Source organism: Peromyscus californicus, unplaced genomic scaffold (assembly GCF_007827085.1).
Source record: "Peromyscus californicus insignis strain IS unplaced genomic scaffold, ASM782708v3 Scaffold_12__1_contigs__length_115047231, whole genome shotgun sequence".
Classification (NCBI taxonomy): domain Eukaryota; kingdom Metazoa; phylum Chordata; class Mammalia; order Rodentia; family Cricetidae; genus Peromyscus; species Peromyscus californicus.
The window spans coordinates 53550162-53571311 of record NW_026294413.1 but is presented as its reverse complement, the minus strand read 5'-3'; the positions used below and the strand labels follow the sequence as shown (position 1 = coordinate 53571311).

The window sequence follows — 21150 nt, the reverse complement described above, 5'->3', positions numbered from 1 at the left end:
CCCTGAGTCAGCTGTGCTGACAAGACTCCTCATCCTTCCAGTCAGTTCTGGACCATGTTGGTTTGGCCAAGAGTCCACAGCTTTTCTCCAGACTGTTAGATCAGTTCATTCCTCTGGGGGGTTTTGGGGGGGCGGATTTTGATTTTTTTTTTTTTTTTTTGTCTATGTTCTGGTAGGACTTAACAAATTTAAGAGGATCAGAGAAAACATGACAATGTCCCTCACCTCAAATTCAGGCTGAAGGACCCAAGGACCCATGTGTTAACACCCTATGCTGCTAGGCAAAGCTCAGTTTGATGGCCAGTGGCCTCAGCTGTGAATCGCATGTAAGCTTCTAACCCGGACAGACAAAAGGGCAACTGGGAGAACCCTGGGCTCTGGAGTAATTACCAGTGGGAGTTCTGACTGGGCAAACAAATATTACCAGTATACAATAACCCTTTTTATCCATGCTTTTGGTGATTTGATTCTTCTTATTCTGTTTTTGTTTTGGTATTTATTTTATGTGTATGAGCATTTTTGCTTGCATGTACGCATATGCACCAAATACACATTTGGTACCTGCAGAGGTCAGAAGAGGGTGCTGGATTCCCTGGAACAGGAGTTAGAGAAGGTTGTGAGCATGTGAGTGCTGGGAACCTAAGCCAGGTCCTCTGCGGAGGCAGCCAGTGCTCTTCACCTCTGAGTCATCTCTCTAACACCTTTAATTTTTTTTTTACATTTATTTTGTGTATGACAAGATGCCACAGTGAGTGTGTGGCGGTCAGAGGACAACTTAGGGGAAACCAGTTCTCTCCCTCCACCACGTGAGAGGAGGGACTGAACTCGGATTGTCAGGCTTGGTGGCAAGTGCCTTCACGGACTGAGCCACCTCACCGGCCACCCCATTTATTCTTCACCAGTCTAGCTAAAGGTCTATCCATTTTGTTAGGCTTCTCAAAAAGACAACTTACGGCTTTGCTGAGTTTTCTCTGGGTTTTTTTTTTTTTTTTTGTCTCCTATTAATTTCTGCTCTGACCTTTATTTTTAGATTAGCTGGATATGTGGCACACACCTAAATGTAATTCAGCTAGCTCCCTGGGAAGCTAAGGAAGAAGGACCACTTAAGTTTAAACATTCAAGATCAGCTTGGTCAACATAGTGAGACCTCCATCTCAGAAATGAAAAATTTTTTACACACTATGGCATGTGTTTCTCCCCGCCTCCCTATATATAATAAATAAATGTAATTTTTAAGAACTTTTTAATGATAGAGAAGGCACTTGAAATTGAGCTTACTGGCTCCCCTTGAGCTGATGACAACTGTTAAGACGGACAAACAACTCAAGCTCATATACACAACTTCAGTGCCTTACTGTCTGGTCCCCAGCCTGCTCAGGGGGAACCACATGGCTACTGGTGGTGCTGCTCCCGACATGCAGAATAACAGATGAATAATGCTAACTTTTGCTTCTCTCTGAAGAAAAAGCATTATCGTCATTTAATAAACAAACCGTATTCTTTCAGACACAACTACACACATAGATGGTTTTTATTTCACACCACAGGGCTCAATTGCTTGGCACTGAAACTGAAAAACAAGGCAAGAACATCAGGTATGGAAAAGCACAGACATTCTGGCATTACGTTATGTACCTGCTCTACCTAAAGATAAAGGAGTGCTAGAGACAGCAACTTCTAAGGACAAACCTAAATACTTCCAAAGAAATCCAAGAAGTAGAATTTGTTCAGCTAAAGACCCATTTTTCAGTCTGTTCTGTTTAATTCTGTGGCTTTTACATTTCGGGTCTCAGCCTAGCCTTGGTCACAGACTCCAAATAAAACCAGGAGTGCATTTGAAGAAATCTGAAGATTTTGAAACAGAAGGGAAAAAAAACACACAGAAAACCAATGTTTCCCCCAAACACTGAAGCCCACAGGCCTGAGGACAACTTCTTAGATGTCTCACTCAAGTGAAAGCTCACATTTATCCAAGCCAACTTTGGGAAGCCTGAACCTGGATTTTGAAAATTTCAAGCAACATCAGCCCACAGCTAGAAGAAACTCTTGCAAAATCTCATTTACAGACATTTGTAGAAAAAAATCTACACTCCATCTAGAATGTTCCTATGCTGAATCCTTCTCATGTATTCTGATGGAATTAATGAAGATCAGCACAAAGAGCAAAGGTGTGTGTGTGTGTGTGTGTGTGTGTGTGTGTGCATCTGTCAGGGGCTGAAAGGTACAGAGAAGCAGCTTTGGCTGGACTCTCAGGAAGCCAGGGTAGCTGCACTCACATCCCTGAGACAAGTGGGTTCTAGGGCTCGACTGTGCCTTGTGCTGATTTAACTGCCTGTCTTTCACACATGCTCACAGCTGCGCTCTCTGAAGCACTATGCTGCACAGGCCTTTCTATGGCCCTCCCCAGCTGCCCAGTAAAGTAACTCTCTCATTTAGATGTCTGCAATGACTTCCTATCACTTCTGGCACCAGAAATAGGATGGTCCTGTAGGCATGACCTCCAGGTATCACCAGTGCTCACGTTGCCTTGGGGGGCTATTTTTTTTTTTTTTTTGTCTTTACTTATTTTGGTAGGAGGATTGATGAGGACTGGACTCAGGGATTTTACATGCTAAGTGCATGCTTTATCACTGACCTGGCCCCCTAATGCTGCGTTCTTGATGCTGCGCTTCACACAGGAGCAGCACTGCTGACACCACTCTGCTCTACAAGAGCAGCAATGCAGCTTGTAGCTGGGACCTAGAAACTTGCTTCCTTGACCGATAGCAAGGTTTGGTTTTGTTGTGGGCTTTGGGGGGATGGGGGTTTTGTTTTTTGAGACAGGGTCTCACTCTGTAACCTTGGCTAGCCTAGAACTCACCATGTAGCCCTAGTTGGCCTTGAACTAAAGATCCTTCTGCTTCAGTTTCCCAAGTGCTGGGATAACAGACATGCACCACCACACTCTACTGTAATACCAGGGTTAAAAGAAGAGAAATCTAATTCTACAAGGATGGAGAAAGAGAAAATGCCAACATAAAACCCCACTGCCGTTTCTGTTGATTCTGTGAGAATGAGCAGAGCTGGAGTCCAGTTGCCCCTTGTAGCCAGTGTCCACGCTGCCAGTTACAGGAAGAACAAGTTCTCACACAGCTGGATGGCTGGTTCATGATGCAGAATCTGTCCAGACAGGAAGGCTAGCTTGTGGGCATACTTGCAAGGAGCTGGAACTCGGATAGTACCAGGCCAATTCCAGTACATGTGGCACAGTTTGAAAGTCAACCTAAAGTTAGGATGAAAATGTGTTAACACTTCCACCTTCACCTAGGGGTGGGCAGGGTTTCACTCTCTTGGGGATATAGCACACAGCACACTCACCAACAAACTGAGGAATCCTGGAAACCTAATGTCATTTTCAGGAACTATTGGTTTTATATTTGCTTGGTTGGTTTGTTTTGGGGTTACATGCTCTCAACTATCTAGCCTAGGCTGGCTCAGAACTCCACTAGCCCAGGCTGGCCTTGAGCTGCCAGTGATCTTCCTGCCTCAGCCTCTCAAGTGCTGGGATTATTAAGTGTGAGCCACTAGGTCTGAGAGAGTAATCATTATTTTTTAATCTGGAATTGTTTACATTTCCACTTAAGCCAAAGGACAGGTACCTTCTCATTTTAGGTATTTCCCTGTTTTTTGTTTGTTTGTTTTTGTTTTTAATTAAAAAAGGGGGGCTGGAGAAATAGCTCAGCAGTTAGAGCACCTGCTGCTCTTCCAGAGGACCCAGGTTTGGTTCCCAACAACCACATGATAGCTTACAACCATCTATAACTCCAGTTCCAGGAGATCTGATACCTTTTCTAGCCTCCACAAGCATCAAGCACACACATGGTGTACATATATTTATGTAGGCAAAACACTGTACATGTAAAATATAATACAATAAAAGAAGAAAATCATTGCAAAGGGAAAACCTATTTTGTCTACAGGAAAAGGCTAAAAGGACATTTACCAGTCTACTGTGTCAGTACATCATAAACATGGCTGTATGTCCTAGTCATTTGCAGTGGTTATCTATCTTTCCATCTAGCTAGTTAACTAGCTTTTTTAGATAAGGTCTTGTTATATAGCTGGGACTGGCCTGGAACTAACTATGTCCTTCAAGCTGGTGATTCTAGGTGATTTTCTAGCTTCAGCCTCCTGAGTGATAAAATTATAAGCACGTGCTACCACATGCAGCAGAGTGTTAAAATATAAATGCCCGTAGACATGGTAGTGTGTCCTGTAATCTCTGCTACTCAGAAGGCTGAGTGTTAGGAGCATGACTTTAGTTCAAGAGTTTGAGACCAACTTGGGCAACATAACAAAACCAATGCTTTATAACACACAGGAGTGAAGGCTAGCAGGTACCCACATTTTCTTAAAGTTCAAGTGATTTTAATATAAAACAGGAATACAAATCACTCCTCAAAAAGATAACTACTATACTATCAAGATCTGGGAGTCAAGGGGTAAAATACTGTCGGCCAGTTCAGTTGGTGAAATGCTTACTGTACAAGTGAGGACCGGAACTCAGTCCCCAGCAACCACATGGTGAGTGCATGTAATCTCAACACCAGAGACAGACCTTGTCTAACTGGAGTTCTAGATCCCAGTGAGAGATACTGTCTCAAAAATCAAGGTAGACAGCTGCTAAGAAAAGACACCCTGATGCTGACCTTAGCCTCTAGACCTGTGTTCATAAGAACACACACAAAAGGAATATGCTATCTTGAGAGACAGTGACTTATGACTTAGCTATTAGTCGGGATGAACAGTGAGAACAAGTCCATTTCTGACAGGCTCACCTCTGCATGTGATCAGGGCTCAGATTTGCAGTGTTCAGGACACAGATGTAGTGGGTAGGTATGCCACAGCCCTGCCGCACATGATGGGCAAGAAGGTAGAAATCCACCCTAGCAAAGAAAGAGCACCAACAAAACTTTTTTAGCTCGGTGGTGGTAGAGCACGCCTTTAATCCCAGCACTCAGGAGGCAGAGACAGGAAGATCTCTTTGAGTTCGAGGCCAGCCTGATCTACAGAGCCAGTTCCAGTACAGCCAGGGCTACACAGAGAATCTCTGTCTCAAAAATAAAAAAAAAAATTTTTAGGCCTCTGAACACAGCTTTGTGGTAGAGTGTTTGTCTAGCATTCATGAGGCACAAGGTTAAATTCCCAGTAACAAAATGTGTGTGCATGCCACGTATACTCATGTGTGTGTATGTGTGTGTGTGTGGGGGGGGGGGGTTGACAGAGATGCACTTGTGCCCATGCAGGACTATTGCTCTACCACTGAGCTCAATCAAAGCTTGCTTTCTTCAACACCCCAATGAGGATTCCATTCTACACCTCTCCAGGAATATTCAGGCAACAAGCAACTTCTCCAGCTTACTCTTCCTCATTTTGTCTACTTACCACTCACAGCTGGTTATGGTATGATCAACCACAGTCCCAGGGGAGGGGGTCACAAAGTGATTGGGAGCGGCAAGGTACAGATTGGTGCTGATTTTCTTCTGAACCACAAACACCACCATCTTGGGGTGGTAGTTCTCAAAAGCTTCAAAGCACTTCTGCAGCTGAGGAATCTCATAGTTGGCAACTGTCTTTAGCTGGCCATCAGACACTCCATCTCGGTAGACCACGATCTTCTCTGGGAGACAGTGGTTCACCTGCAATGACAGCTGGAGGAGGTGACTCCAAGGGCCCTTGGCTCAAGGACCACAGTGAAAAGCTCACAGTTATTGTACAGGCTGGAGTCTGGGCAGGTGGGCCCTGTAGCAGTTAGCCCAAAGCACATGACTATCAAGCATGCCATTTCTAGATTAGTTCAGGGTAGCAAACAGGCTTGATACAGCCAAGGTGCTATAAAATATGAAGGGAAACTCGGCAATGAGTGACATGCTCCCAGCCTACCCTCAAAAAGAGCTAAAGCCGTTAAAAGGCAATGGTAGGAACCTGACATGGTGCACACATCTGCAATGGCAGATCTGAAAGGCCAAGACAGGAGGATCACCATGAGTTCTAGAGCACCTGGGCCATATGGTGAAATCTTGTCTCTGGAAAAAGGAAGGAAAAGAGGGAGGGAGAAAGGAAGGAGGGAAGAGGAAGGAAGGAGAAGGAGGAAGCAAAGATTCAAAATTTTTACAAAGATAATGGCCAGAAAAGGTAAGTCACTGTTTATCTGACTTGGATTTAATGCTGACATCTGTCCAGAAAAGAACCCAGAGTATTAAGGAAGGTCTAACACATGAATTAAGACTCAGATTTTAACACACAAGTAACATCCCAAGTTGCTGACAGGTGATAGCTTCTTTACTGAATGTCCCCTGACCAGTAGAATGTCAGATACACTTATGATACCTAATAAAGTAAGTGGGTTCTCACTGCATCAGCCCTGAGAGTGCATTTGATTACATTCAGTTCTGATTACAGTTTAATGTAGGTTTCTTGTCCCTTAAAAGATAAATCACGAGTAAAGCTTAAATACTCATTACAGTCTGTAAAGACGGCGCTATAAGAAAAGTTTATCTCAAAAAACTCTTTTCCAAAAATGATCTTGCTGAGCATGGTGGCTTGCTGTGGGATGTTCTGTATGTCAAATGTGTTGCTGATTAGTCAATAATTAAAACACTGATTGGCCATTGGCTAGGCAGGAAGTATAGGCGGGACAAGGAGGAGAATAAAGCTGGGAAGTGGAAGGCTGAGTCAGAGAGACACTGCCAGCCGCCATGATGAGAAACAGTATGTGAAGATGCCGGTAAGCCACGAGCCATGTGGCAAGGTATAGATTTATAAAAATGGATTAATTTAAGCTGAAAGAACAGTTAGCAAGAAGCCTGCCATGGCCATACAGTTTGAAACCAATACAAGTCTCTGTGTTTACTTGGTCGGGTCTGACGGCTGTGGGACTGGCAGGTGAGAGAGATTTGTCCTGACTGTGGGCCAGGCAGGAAAACTTAAGCTACAAATGGCGTCCAACGTGGTGGCAAGAGTTTCCACCTAAAAACCTGAGAAAAGATTCTAAAACGGAGCTAAAAACAGTTCCTAATTGTCTCTCTCAAATGAGCGGCAGCTGCTGGTTTGAGCTACTGGCGGGTTCCTAGCGTGCGTGCTCGACCTGCCTATGGCGGGAATGAGGCCTTTGCAAGTGGCACTTTGAGCTGCATGGTGGATTTAGCCTTTGCTGGTGCAGAGCAAAAGGGGAGGTTTCTGGGCTACACGCTGCTTGGCTAAAAGCATAGACCCCCGATAGCTCCCAGAGCTGGCGGTAAACCATGGCCATGTTGGGAAGCTGAGGTGGGTGGATCCAGCAGCCACAGCTGCTGCAGTTTAAGGCAATAGATTCACAATAAGACAGATTCAGATGTAATAGTTTACAATGTGTGTAAAAAGATACGTAGGCTTGAAAGAGACAAAAAAGATATATAGAGTTATAGAAATAAATACATAGTTTTAAAAAATAAAGTCTTTAAAGAGACAGTAAAGGTAGTATAAAAAATAAGCCACGTAAAAATGGATATTACACAGAGAATCTGCATTGTGTTGTCTTTGGGACTTTTAACTGCAGAAAAATATTTGATTGTAAAAGCTGTTGAGTTATGCCAAAATGTATATTTTAAAGGTACCTTGACTTCAAAATTTGGATATAAGGATATGTTACTTTGGAAAGGAGACTCTGCTTTTGTTTCCACAGAAAGCCAGAGGCTATGGATTTGTTCAAGATTAAGATACATCAGGTTTGACCAGCCAAGACCCCCTGAAAGGTCTCCTATGACACCATGGCCCAGATGATCCAACATCCAGAATGGTTTCAAGGCAACTGGCTCAGACGATACAGCCTCATGGACTATTCCATAATCCTAAAATTTTCTTTGTTTCCCCATAAGATACAGCGTCCCCCTCCAGCAGGAAGTAGTAAGAGAAGCTACGTCCAAATTCCCAAATTATATGTAATTTTACTTTGTTAAGGTTAAAACCTTCCTTTTTAAAAAAAAAAAAGGGGGAAGTGCTGTGGGATGTTCTGTATGTCAAATGTGTTGCTGATTAGTCAATAATTAAAACACTGATTGGCCATTGGCTAGGCAGGAAGTATAGGCGGGACAAGGAGGAGAATAAAGCTGGGAAGTGGAAGGCTGAGTCAGAGAGACACTGCCAGCCGCCATGATGAGAAACAGTATGTGAAGATGCCGGTAAGCCACGAGCCATGTGGCAAGGTATAGATTTATAAAAATGGATTAATTTAAGCTGAAAGAACAGTTAGCAAGAAGCCTGCCATGGCCATACAGTTTGAAACCAATACAAGTCTCTGTGTTTACTTGGTCGGGTCTGACGGCTGTGGGACTGGCAGGTGAGAGAGATTTGTCCTGACTGTGGGCCAGGCAGGAAAACTTAAGCTACAGTGGCTTGTAATCAAAGCTGTCAAAAGTCCAAGGCAGAAAGACTGCTGTGAATTTGATGCCAGCCTCGGCTACACAATAAACTGCAGGTTAGCCTAAGTTGTGGGGTAAACTCTGGTCTCAAATTTCCTCACTTCAAGCATCTTTTTAAAGTTTTCATTCAATGTTTCAAGCTGGGTGGTGATAGTACATGCCTTTAACCCCCACACTCCAGGGACAGAGGTAGATGGATCTCTGTGAGTTCAAGACCAAGTTGCCTACATGTTGAGTTCCAGGGCAGCCAGGGCTATATAATGAGACCCTGGTTTCAAAACTTTTTTTAAAAAAATGAACATTCCCCTTTTCCGAGACACCTCAAAAATTCCAACATTTACAAACATCTTCACAATCACTGGAGCTACTATCCCTATCTGTGGTACTTTTTTTCTGCCTCTCATCTCTCCCCCTTGGCCCTTTTTTTTTTAAATGTGACAGGACTTCAGTCCCCTCCTCTTAACAGTCTTGTATACAGAGTGACTGCAAGGTCTCCAGACTCTAAAGCAGGGTTTCTCAGCCCCAGGAGGCCAGTATTTGGAGATGGATGAGTGTTCACTGTTAGAGCTGTCCTGTGCTCTGTACATCTCTGTTTAGTGCTGTCCCAAGTCTCTGCCCACTAAATGCCTGCAGCACTCTCCTCCAGTTGTAACCACAGGCGTCTCCAGATATGGCCCCAGTGAGGAACTACAACTTTAGCCACAGAGCACACACAAAACTCAGCCACACTCAGAAGCTGATGTGCTGTGGTAAGAGGGGAGGTGACCCGGGAGAGCAGATGTGCCTCTCCACATAAGCAACAGAGGAAAAACACGGGACTTGGGGTCAGGAGCTCTGCTGAGTCTGACTCCACTGCTTCTTAGCTATGGCTTCAAATTCTGTTCCTGTTGAAAAACTTAGTAAAAAGATCACCTCACCACGTTCTCAAGGCGGAGAGGAAAGAAGTTATATGTACATATTTAGGTAAACCCACTGGCTGGGGAAGTGACTCGGTGGGTAGAGGGCTTGTAGACAAGCATGTTCTCCAGGGCCAACATAAAAAGCCAGGGGCAGCAGCCTTGGGAGCAGAGACAGGAGACTCCCAGAGACTCCCAGCCCAGCCAGGCAGCCCAACAGTGAGCTCTGACCTCCGTCAGTCTCTCCATCTCAACAACAAGCTGGAGAGTGATGAAGACACACACACATACACCACACACACTGGTATATAAGACGATGTATAGTTTAACATATAAATATATATAAAGGCTGTAGAGGCTGGGTGTGGCGGTGGATGTCTGTACTTCTAGCATGTACAATGCTGAGGCAGGAGGATTGTGAATTTAAGGCCAACCTGGGTTACACAGCCTGAGACCCTGTTTCAAACTAACTAACTTTTGTTGTCAAAGTTCAGAACAAGTCAGGTCAAGACAATAATGAAGTGAGTGGAGTGAAAAAAAGTGGAACTCAAATTCATCTGAAGTGTTTTCTACCACTACCTCGGTGCTCAGCCTGTGCTAACCTGTCTGTGAGTGAGTGGCACCTGACTATGCTAGCTTCCAGCACAACTGAAAGACCAGCTCCCAGCTATGGACTTACACCTAGTCAACAATGTTAAAATTCTCTAGGTCACCTAGTCTGTCCTTACTATGTAAGATGATAGTCGAGGGAAGGATCACTATATAAGGTCAATCACAAGCCTAAAGGAGAACTGCTAAGTGTGTTGTGTAGAGCCCGTCAGTGCTCTGGACACATGGCACACTAAATGGCCAGGAGAGCACCATCTCAGTGCTCCTGGCACTGGGCAGCTGGCAGGGTCCAGTGGGCAGTACAGCTGCTGAGCTGAATGCTATTTGGCGTGAGCTCCACTCATTCACAAAAACGAATGTGCCATCTCCACTAGATATGTGCCATTGCACCGCCTCAGAAAACTGCAAAATTCATTTGTCTGTCCATTTGGAGGCAGGGTCTCATCTAGTGCAGGCTGACCTCAACTCGCTGTGTACCTGTGGCTGGACTAGAACTCTTAGCCCTCCTGTCTCTGCTCTCTCTGCTCTGCAAAACTATTTTGTTAACATGCAAATGCTCACGGAGTTCAAATGAGACCTGGGAGCCAGACACACAAAGCGCAATCTCCCCAGCACTGCAAACACCATCAAAGAGGAGTAAGTAAAACACTGCTGGCTGGAGTTCAGCTGCTACGTGCTTACCTAGCATGCTTGGGGCCCTGGGTTCCACCTCTAGATAAAACCCAGGTGTGGCGGCGCATGCCTGTAATCCTAGAATTCAGGAGATGGCGGTAGCAGGATCAAAAGTTCAAGGCCAGTCTCAGCTACAGAGAGAGTCTGGTGGTCAGCCTGTGCTGCCTGAAAACCTATCTCAAAAATAATAAGAGAAAAAGTAAACCGCTATGGGAACAGAAGAGTGTAAGGGGGAGGACTGTGTCAGGACATACAGACAATTCAGGCAGCCAGAGCAGGGAGTGTAAGACAAGGGGCAGGAAGGCCAGCTGTGGCTGTCTGAGGCAGACACTGGAGAGACTTGTAAGGTTCCTCCACTGACAGGCTCAAGAGAAGAAAGGGGCTGTCATGAGATCCCTTCAACTTAGGACCCGAAGACACAGAAGAGCTGGGAATGACAGTGAACACCTGAAATCCCAGTACAGGAGTGGGGGGTGGGGTGGGAGGTGGAGCTGAGGCAGGAGGCCATCCAGGGCTGGCTGGGATGGAGCTCATGGGAGAGTGCTTGCCCAGCACATGCAACGCCTTGGGTTCCATCTCCAGCAGCACAAGGGGAGCAGACAGGAGTCGAGCAGGTCCCCCTTGGACAGCAATCGTTTGCTCAAGATAATGTTGAACCCCAACCTCCTCCCAACTATGTGAGAAAAGGGAAGCTGGAATTGAAATACAGAAACAACACTGTTTCACAGGCCACAGGCACTTCCCTGTTCTGCTCTCTAGGATCAGATGCTCATCAAAAACACCCAGAAGCTGGACATGGCAGCATACCACTTTAACGCCAATAGTTGAGAGGCTAAGGCAAGAGAATGGGAAGAGGCTCAAAGACATGCTGGGCAACATAGTGAGACCTACACAAACACAGTGACTCTCTACACAAGACAAAAAAAAAGTTCAAACAAACAAAGGTGGTCCAGCCCCAGGTTCTGTCAGCCACAGGCTGAGGGCACCTCTGCAGCAATTTCAGGTTGCAGCAGTCAGAGCTCAGGCAGAACTGTTACAGCTCAAGTCAGCAGCAGGTCAAGTCAGCTCAGGGACTTAGTCAGGAGAGAGAAAGCTGCAGAGGCAGGTGTAAACCTGTTTTGATTTCCACACGTAAGTGGTAGGCAATGCTCGTACCCAGCCTTGTAAAGCTGGAGTGGCCAGGAGCACACATGTAGACCAGGCAGCTGGACATGAGTGCAATGAACTGGATGTACCAAACGGGATTCTCAGGATGGGCTCTGTGGAAAACTTCTCTTCTCTCCTGCTGGAGACCAAACCAGGCAAGCACTCTGTTACCAAGCTTCATCCCCAGCATATCCCGAGACATTTTCATGAGAAATTTTGACATAAATTACGATAGCACTTTTCAGAATAAATTATGTGTAGTATTGCAGTAGACTCTTAAGTCAGATATTTTAGCCATTTGCAAACATGTTAAAAAAATAGCACTGGTCTCAAACTTTAGTAGTTACCACCTTTCATTTTAAACGCCATTTATTCTAATATGCATTGAACTTGGTAGTTTTGTTTTTGTGACAGGGTCTGGTATTCCCATTGTCCTGGACTACTGTGCCATTGTCACAGCTGTATGGCAGGTCAATGTTGGTCTGCTGTGTAAGGCTCTAAGGGCATGGTCAACGTCTTTCTGCATGCTTACTTGACATTGGTGACATTCTTTCATGTCAGCTCTGGTCTTCCGTCTACTTTAGAGGAAGGAGAAGTGCAGTGAGGCAGGGCCTTCTTAGCCTTAGACAGGACCTATGTAGCCAAGCCTTGGCTGGCCTGATACTGATTATGTAACCAAGGCTGGTGTCAAAGCTGAGGCAAAATCCTTCTTCCTTAGCCCCATGTACTAGGATTCCAGGGTGTACCACCACACCCAACTGCTGTGTACCACTTCCTCCACTCCTGGACAGACATCCAACACATGACACAGCCCTCTTGCCTCTGCCTCCCAAGTGCTGAATTACAGACTGCAGGAATGAGCCACCACAGCAGGCCATTTTGCCTCTTTTAATTTTTAGTTATTTATTTTGAGACAGGGTCTATGTAGCTCAGACTAGCCTCCAACTGCGGAAGGACTGCCTCAGCATCATACAGCTATGAGCCATTGGTGACTTGTATAAAATGCAAAAGTAGCTGGCTGGGTTTTGCATCTTTACAAAGAATCATATTATTTTGTCAATTTTTATGTATGTGTCTATGTGTCAATGTGTGCACACATTATTTTAAGTGCCCATGGAGGCCAAAGAATTCAGCTCCTGTGGAACTGGAGTTACAGGTGATTATGAGCCACCTGATCCAGGTGCTGGGAACCAAACTTGGGAACTTGTGCTGTGGGATGTCTTTCTGTATGCTGTGATATGTGTGGCTCTCATTGGATAACAAATAAAGCTGTTTGGCCTATGGCAAGAAAGCTTACAGCCAGGTGGGAAATCCAAGCAGAGATACAGAGAGAAAAAGGGTGGAGTCGGGAGAGATGCCAGGCCATCGCCAAAGGAGCAACAAGATGCCAGCAGACTGGTAACGCCACAGCCACATGGCAACATATAGATTAATAGGAATGGGTTAATTTAAGATGAAAGAGCTAGTTAGCAGGAAGCTGAAGCCAGAGGCCATACAGTTTATAAGTAATATAAGCCTCTGAGTAATTATTTTATAAGCAGCTGCAGGACTGCAGGTGGGAGAGATTCATCTGGACCTCAGGGCTGGGCAGGACCGGAGAAACATCTGGCTACAAACTTCGGTCCTCTGCAAGAGAAGTGTGGACTCTTAAACTACTGAACCATCTCTCCAGCCCGGGTCTTACACTTTAAGCATAGGTGTGTGAGGTACTGTGAGCTAACTGCTGTGCAGTGAAGGCTGTGCCAAGATTATTACTTTTTTGCATGTTTCAGGCCAACTGTTCCACAGCATTTGTTAAAGACTTCAGTCTCCCACTGCCTTGTCTCCATTTCTTTAGCAAAGGTTATACCACTATACTTGCCCAGTGTATTTCTGGGCTGTTCTTTTCCTTTAACTCTCTGCTTATCTTCCCATGAGACTCACACAGTCCCAATTACCACAGCTTTATGGTGAAGTGTTTCAGTTCTGTAGCATCAGTCTTCAGACTGTCCTTAGGTATTATGGTGGCTAGTCTGTGTCTTAGAATCACTTTGTTGATGTCTACAAAAGAACTTGCTGAGATTCCACTGACTCTGCTGTTATAGCTGGGAAGAACTGACACCTCAATTATATCAAGTCTACCAATGAACAAAGAATTCTTTTCATTTCTTCATCAGTTTAATAGTTTCCACATGTGAATCTTACCATTTTCTTTCTTTTTTTTTTTTTTTTGGAGACAGGGTCTCACTATGTTGCTCTGGCTGTCCTGGAATGTACTACATAGTCCAGGTTAACCTTGAACTCATAGAGATCTGCCCACCTCTGCCTCCCAAGTGCTGGGATTAGAGGCCACACCTCTAAACACCATAGTCAGATTAAAATTCCAGTCTGTCAGTAGTTACAGTGGAAATCAAATTTTAATACATGAAGCTGTGGGGGCATTCAAATCATATTGGAAACATAGTTTCCTATTTTTTAAACATTTTTAAAGATTTACTTTATATGTATGAATGTTTTGCCTGCATGTATACATGTTCACCATGTGTGTGCTGCCTGGTGCCCACAGAGTTCAAGAGGATGTCAGATCCCCTAGAACTGGAGAGAGATGGTTGTAAATCAACATGTGGGTGCTAGGAACTGAACCTGGGTCCTCTGCAAGAGCACCAACTACTCTTAACCACTGAGACATCTCTCCATCCCAACAGTTTCCTTTCTTATAGAACTGAACTTCAAACAAAACCACACACATTACTGCCATTCAGACTAAAAGTGAAAACATTTAGGAGAAATAAACCAGCTTCCTTTCTTTATTGCATTAGTTGAGACTTCCAGTATGAAGCTGCAATAAACAGAAACTGGAAGGGCAGGAAGCTACCTTTGTTTGCAGTAAGCATGCTTATTGCTGTTTAGCAAGGCTAGTTCAGAAGGGGACTTCAATCTATGTGATAAAAAATATCTTATTCAGGTCCTCCATGAAAAACCTCTACATTTAGTGGCGTCACACTCACGGGAAACGTAAACTGCTGCTTCCCCTATAAGATGAAGAATAGTAGTAGTTTCCCCATGACTGTCATTACCAAGAACCACAAACTGGGCGGCTCCAAACAACAGACATTTGTTATCTCACGGTTCTGAAAGTTGCAAGATGAAATCAAGATGTAAGTAGTGGGCTGAGGCTGTAGCTCAGTTAGGAGAGTGCTGACTTAGCAGCACGAACCCCATGTTCGACCCCCAGCACCGCATAGAGTATGTGTGGTGGGACACTCCAAGAATCCCTGACCTTGGGCAAAAGAGGCAAGACAACCAGAAACTCAACATCATCCTTGGCTACACAGTGAGTCTGAGACCAGCCTGGGATTCATGAGACCCCTTTTGTTGTTGTTGTTCTAAGACAGGGTTTCTCTGTGTCTGTAGACCTGGCTGACCTCTGACTCCCAAGGGCTAGGTTTAAAGGTGTACAGGGCCACCAGGCCTGGTTAAGACCCCCTTTTAAAGTGTTTATAAAGTGTCAGTCGGGCCACGCTTTCTCTGAAGGCCCAGAGAAGAATCTAGTTGTGACCTCTCAAGCTTCCAGGGCTATAGCTACAACACTGGAACCTCTGCATTGCTTTCAGAGTGGAGTGTGGGGTGGGACTCCTCTGTGTCTCGGCACTTTCTCACGGAATTCTCTCTGCACCTGTGTCCAAGTTTCCCTTAGAACAGCAGGCATAGCTGGATGTGGTGGAGCATATCAGGACTTCTGGATGAGACAAGGGAATTACAATTCAAGGCCAGCCTGGAATATGGGGAGTTTGAGATCAACCCGAGTTACACAGAGAAACCATACTTCCATACCCCACACTCACAAACGGTAGCCTAGGCTGGCCTCAAACTCAAGATCTTCCTGGCTCAACATGCTCGGTGCTGGGATTATGGACATGCCTAGCTCAACATTCATCTTTATCATAATAAAATGTAACATAAGAATGTCTTGCACTTTTTCCTCATAATTCAAAGACTTAACATTGGAATGTTTGCTTCTTTCTAATCATGAGCTGATATGCCACCACTGTCATGGATTCCAGAGTAGACTCCCCACAAACATATCCAATGCGACACTGCCTGATTTCAGATGTTATGCAGTCATTTAAAATGGCCCTCATAGCTATTACTTTTACTGTGCTTATCCCTTTAACATTTCTATCTTTTACCTAGAGTGTCTTTTGCCTGTGAACAATGTTGTTTTTAGTAGTTTACCTGAGTGTCAATCTGATGACTTCCCATGTCCCTTCACTACTGGGGTCATTTGAGGTGGACATTAGGTCCAGTGTTGGTGGTCAGTGTCCTTCAGCACTCTGAAGTCACCGCTCTCTACCTTATGGCTGCACTGGTTCGGTTGACAAGTTACCCATTAATCCATTAAGGATATAACCTCTTCTTTGCTCTCCCAATTTATGTCTATTTTTATGCTTGCTCCCAACAAGTTGTTATAATGTGTCTAACTATCTCTGCACACATATACATAAACACATACACACTCATGCACATACACATATTTTCATCTCCTGGGATCTGTTGGACTGTGTGTGTATGTAAGACACACACATACAGAGACAAACAGACAGACACCAGGTCTCATTAGGCTGTACAGGCTAGCCTTGAACTCAGGATCATCCTGCATCTGCCTCCTGAGTGCTGAAATTACAGATGCACCATTGTACCGCATGCTTACTGGACTTTCTGAATCAATGACCTGACAAGCTCTCTGCTACAGAACAGTCTTCTCTACTGTCTTCTCAGACACTGCTTTGGTCCTTATGTTTTTCTGCTGCCTTGCATATTTTAAAACATGCTATTTTAACATTTTAAAATACAAATGAAAAAAAATACACATGAGGAAGAAAAAGGTAGTATGGAGTTAAAATATAAAATACAAGCCAGGTGGTGATGGCACATGCCTTTAATCCTAGCACTCGGGAGGCAGAGGCAGGTGGATCTCTGAGTTCGAGGCAACCTGGTCTACAGAGCGAGCTCCAGGACAGTCAGGACTACACAGAGAAAACCTGCCTTGAAAACAAAACAAACAAAAAATACATATAGAAATACTTATCTGAGGGGTTGGAGAAATGGCTCAAGAGATTAAGAGCATTGGCTGTTCTTCCAAAGGACGCAGGTTCAATTCCCAGCACCCACATGTCAGTTCACAACTGTCTGTAACTCCAGTTCTAGAGGATCTGACACCCTCATACAGATATACATGCAGGTAAAACCCCAGTGTACATTAAATAAATAATTTTTTTTTAAAAAAGAAAGAACTATCTGTTGGTCTCCCTGTTTTTTAGCTCTTGCATCTCTGTGCTTTAGTCCGATTACTTTCTTCCAACCTTTCTTCAGCTGTATTTAAACCACTGCTGCTACCCATGGCTCTGGACGGCAGCATCCCTGTAAACCACTGCTACCCATGGCTCTGGATGGCAGCATCCCTGTAAACCACTGCTACCCATGGCTCTGGACAGCAGCATCCCTGTAAACCACTGCTACCCATGGCTCTGGATGGCAGCATCCCTGTAAACCACTGCTACCCATGGCTCTGGATGGCAGCATCCCTATAAACCACTGCTACCCATGGCTCTGGATGGCAGCATCTCTGTTCACCCCAGGAAACTTATAAGCTGATATCCTACCCTGCTGGGTCTCAGAATGTGACTGCCTTTTTTTTTTTTTAAGATAATGACACCAACACAGAGGTAAGAATGCATGAAAATTCATTTACAGGGCAAAGAAAGACACCAGAAGAAATCAACCCACTGCCACCTTCACCTCAAAGCTCTCACCTCAGGAACTGGGAGGAAACACATGTAATTCTTCAAGCCCTCCACCCATGGTGCTTTGTTATAGCATCCTTAAAACACTAACACACCTATCTATGGAGTGTGCAATCTTAATAATTGCAGTTTTCATTTCTAGAAATTGTGGATTTCATAGCTCCCAGTTCACTGTCCAAATTCTTAGTGCCTTTTAGAAAATCTCTTTGAAGATACTAAGTTGTTTTTATTTATTCATTCATTTTATTCTTTTTTTTTACATTGATTTATAGGGGGCAGATGCATATTACAATTTGTGTGTGTGTGTGTGTGTGTGTGTGTGTGTGTGTGTGTGTGTGTGTGTGTGTATGTAGGCAAGCTATAGGAGTAGGTTCTCTTCTACCATGTAGGTCCAGGGATCAAACTCAGATGGTCAGGCTTGTGGGCAAGCGCCTTTACCCCCTCATCTGTTTGAGACGAGGGCCTCCCAAACTGTAATCCTCCAGTCTCAGCCTCTGGAGAAGTTGGGGCAACAGAAATGTGTCACCACACACAGGGTATCTGATTAATGAACTCAATCTGTGAGTTACTCAGTTTCTTCTCATTTTCTCTCCTCACACCCTGGGTACTTGTGGGCTGCTCTCTGGGATGATGTCACTTCCTGCCAAGGACCTTAGTATCTGCTTCTGCTAAGGCAGAAGTCACAGCCCACCCCATCCACATGGGGGGATAAAAGGAGTCAGAGTTCATTTATCTCCATTTTTTTTTATTTGCTTTAAGCTTGGAAATATTTAGGATTCGCATCCCAAAGAGTGGGGAATACATATACTCAGGACAAGCACATTGAGGGGCCTCAGCTTTAGTTTTGGCCCTTGGAGCCTTTTTCTAAAGCTCAGTAACTTTCTAACCTCTGAGCTGCATGTCCTTGGGGAAGGCACCTAAGAACCCTCACTTCTCTGCATTTCTGTTCTTTTGTTTGCATCTCCACTTCCTTGTTTTTCTTCTTTCATTAGCTCTTAAATTAAACTGAAGCACACTGGGCATAATGACTCACAGCTATAAATCTAGCCCAGATTAATAGTGATTTCCAGGGTAACCTGAGTTTCAATATAACACCTCAGCTCAAAAAACAAGCAAACAACAACAAATAAGGAGAATGGCATATGTGTGTTCCTTTTTCAAAACCAAAAGCCAAACACGACGTTCACAATAAGCAAATAACAGATAACGTGGGTTCTGGAGTGATCCCTTTAAAGATCTGGAGGTTTTCCCTGGGTACCTGAGTACAGGCACTGACAAACTGGAGAACATCACGATCTTGGATCAGTAGATAAAACTGGAAACTTAAGATAATTCAAATGTGACTTCTCATGGCTCTAAGGACCATGATTAACTTACTCCAGTGCTTTCTTTTCCCACCTGCAGATCAGCCATGACCACAGGATGGGGAGAAGAGGCTCACAACACCTGAGGAAATCCCTCAAGTTGGGTTTGGTGGTACACGCTTGTAATCCCTGTGCTTAGGCAGCTAAAGCAGGGCAATCACAGACAGAGTATAGCCTGGGCCACACAATCAACTCAAAACAGTGCGAACTCTGCCCATTCATTAGCTGTTGAGCTATCTGAACAGAGGCATCACAGGCTGCATACAAGTCAGACTATAAACATTACAGAGTTCAATCAATCAAAAGGTCAATTAATCAGCCCACCACACCTATGTATGCATCCCAGTGAACTTCTGGGTAGCAAGGCTCAGGTTATGGTTGGCAGTTCTCCACATGCCTTATCATATCTTGGTGCCAGGAAACAAAGTGCTCTGCTTTCACAGGAGAGAACTACTGACTGTGTTCCCTGTGTAGTACTTCCTGACTCGGACGGTGCATTCCCTCTCCTAACTGACTTTAATCTGTATCTTTTTCCTAAGACAAACCCCAAAGATGGATATAACAGCTTTTATTGAGTTCTGTGTCCTTTCAGTGAAGTGTCAAAACTGAGCGAGATTTGGGGAGCCACTCAAACTTCCAACTGGTAGGCCTTCTGAATTGGGATAAGCTTAGGTAAAGTTCATTGTTCAGCCCTAGATTCTTGTATCAACAATGACATTTCTGAATTAACATTTGCTAGAAAAGCATAAGATATGAAAAATAGGACAGACACACATAAAAATCAGGAGACTTCCATCCAGAAAACCAGAAAAGGTAAGCATAAACAGATGAGAGGAAATCACCAAAGAAATGAATAGAAAAAAGCCACTCCCAAGCCGAATATGGTAGCACTTGTGAGGCAGAGGAATGCTGACTTCTATGAGTTCAAGGCCAGCCTGGTCTACATATGGACTCCCAGGACAGCCAAGGCTACATAGAGAGACCTTGTCTCAACAACAACAAAACAAAAGCAAACAAAAACAAAAATCCAGTGAGAGGTCTGGGAATATAGCTCAGAAGTAAAGCATTTACTTAGCATGTGCAAAGCCCTGAGTTTGATCCCAAACACCACCAAATCAGAGAAGGCTGGGTAATGACAGAAACAACAAACCCAAGTTATCAAGCTGAGATGACCAGTAGAGGGGACACAATGAAGGACTCTGGGAGAAGAGCACAAACCAATCATTTCAGCTAAGGGAGGGAAGAGCAAGGAGAAAACAGGAAAGTGGCACAGAGGTCATCTTGGAGTGAGGTCTGCAAGGAAACAGGAGTAAGAAAAGAAAGAACAGAGCTTGGGGATGAATTACCACGTCATTTGGATCTTCTTAGACACAGAGTCCCTACTGTCTAACATATGCAGGACACGGCGGGAATCTAATTCCATAAAGAAACAAGGTGGGGTTTCAGAGAGTGACTTCAGTCACATGGAATCCTAAGTTTCCTGTTGTCTACTCCCTGTCCAAAGCCCCACTGGCCCCACTGCCTCCTTTCATGTCCTGGCCAGCGCAAAACTCAGAACCTGGCTTGCTCACTCTTTTAGACCTCATATCAGTTTAATGACAGCAATTCTCCATGGGTAGCTTTCTTTGAAATTATGAGACGTGATTTACAGTGCAGCTTTTGTTCTAAACCAAAATGAAGAGTCAGCAGCTAATGATAGTCATAAACAGTTGAGTAAATTAAATTAGTAAGTCTTAATTACTGAAGTTTATCTCCAACTCAGCCAGCAAGGGCATGGGAATTCTGTCTGCAGGCAGCATGGTCAACCAGGCAGATGTGAACTGACCACACCAGGGTGCAGTGTTGGGCCCTGAAGCTGCTCTACAGCAGACACCCGACACAGGACACTGAGCTCTCTACTGGGTTCCAGTTCTTTCAGAGATTCACCTTTGATTTCCTCCCGCCACACCAGGTTCCTGCTCAAAATTTAATAGGTAGCCCTTAAAACGCAGAAATGTTAGGATTTCTGGTCTCCTCACCTCATAATACTTTTTCAAGGAGCCCACCAGGCAGAGCTTCAGGCTGTCCACAATTTCCTGATGTGGCATCTGGAACACCACCCTCGAATACCATTTGGTGAGTGTGCTAGGCAGGTGCAGGGGTGGGGGAGGGAGAGACAGAGAACACAGTGAGCAGCCACTCCCACAGGAAAGCCTGTGGTCTGCTGTGCACACACAAGATTCCTTTTGAACCAATTCAACAC

At 44.6% G+C, this 21150-nt stretch overlaps 1 protein-coding gene across 3 annotated transcripts in view; it reads right to left on the bottom strand.

Moving 5' to 3' along the window:
• Positions 1 to 1513: 1513 nt before the first annotated feature.
• Piwil2 (piwi like RNA-mediated gene silencing 2) overlaps positions 1514 to 21150 on the bottom strand; it is a 76677-nt gene continuing 57040 nt past the window's right edge. For all 3 annotated transcript variants that reach the window (XM_052732820.1, XM_052732822.1, XM_052732821.1), the window contains 4 exons: positions 20927 to 21032; positions 5425 to 5678; positions 4818 to 4925; positions 1514 to 3262 (listed from right to left, as the gene is read on the bottom strand). In XM_052732820.1, coding sequence (XP_052588780.1) covers positions 3106 to 3262; positions 4818 to 4925; positions 5425 to 5678; positions 20927 to 21032 — 625 coding nt within the window. In that variant the 3' untranslated portion in view covers positions 1514 to 3105. The remainder of the gene's footprint in view (positions 3263 to 4817; positions 4926 to 5424; positions 5679 to 20926; positions 21033 to 21150) is intronic.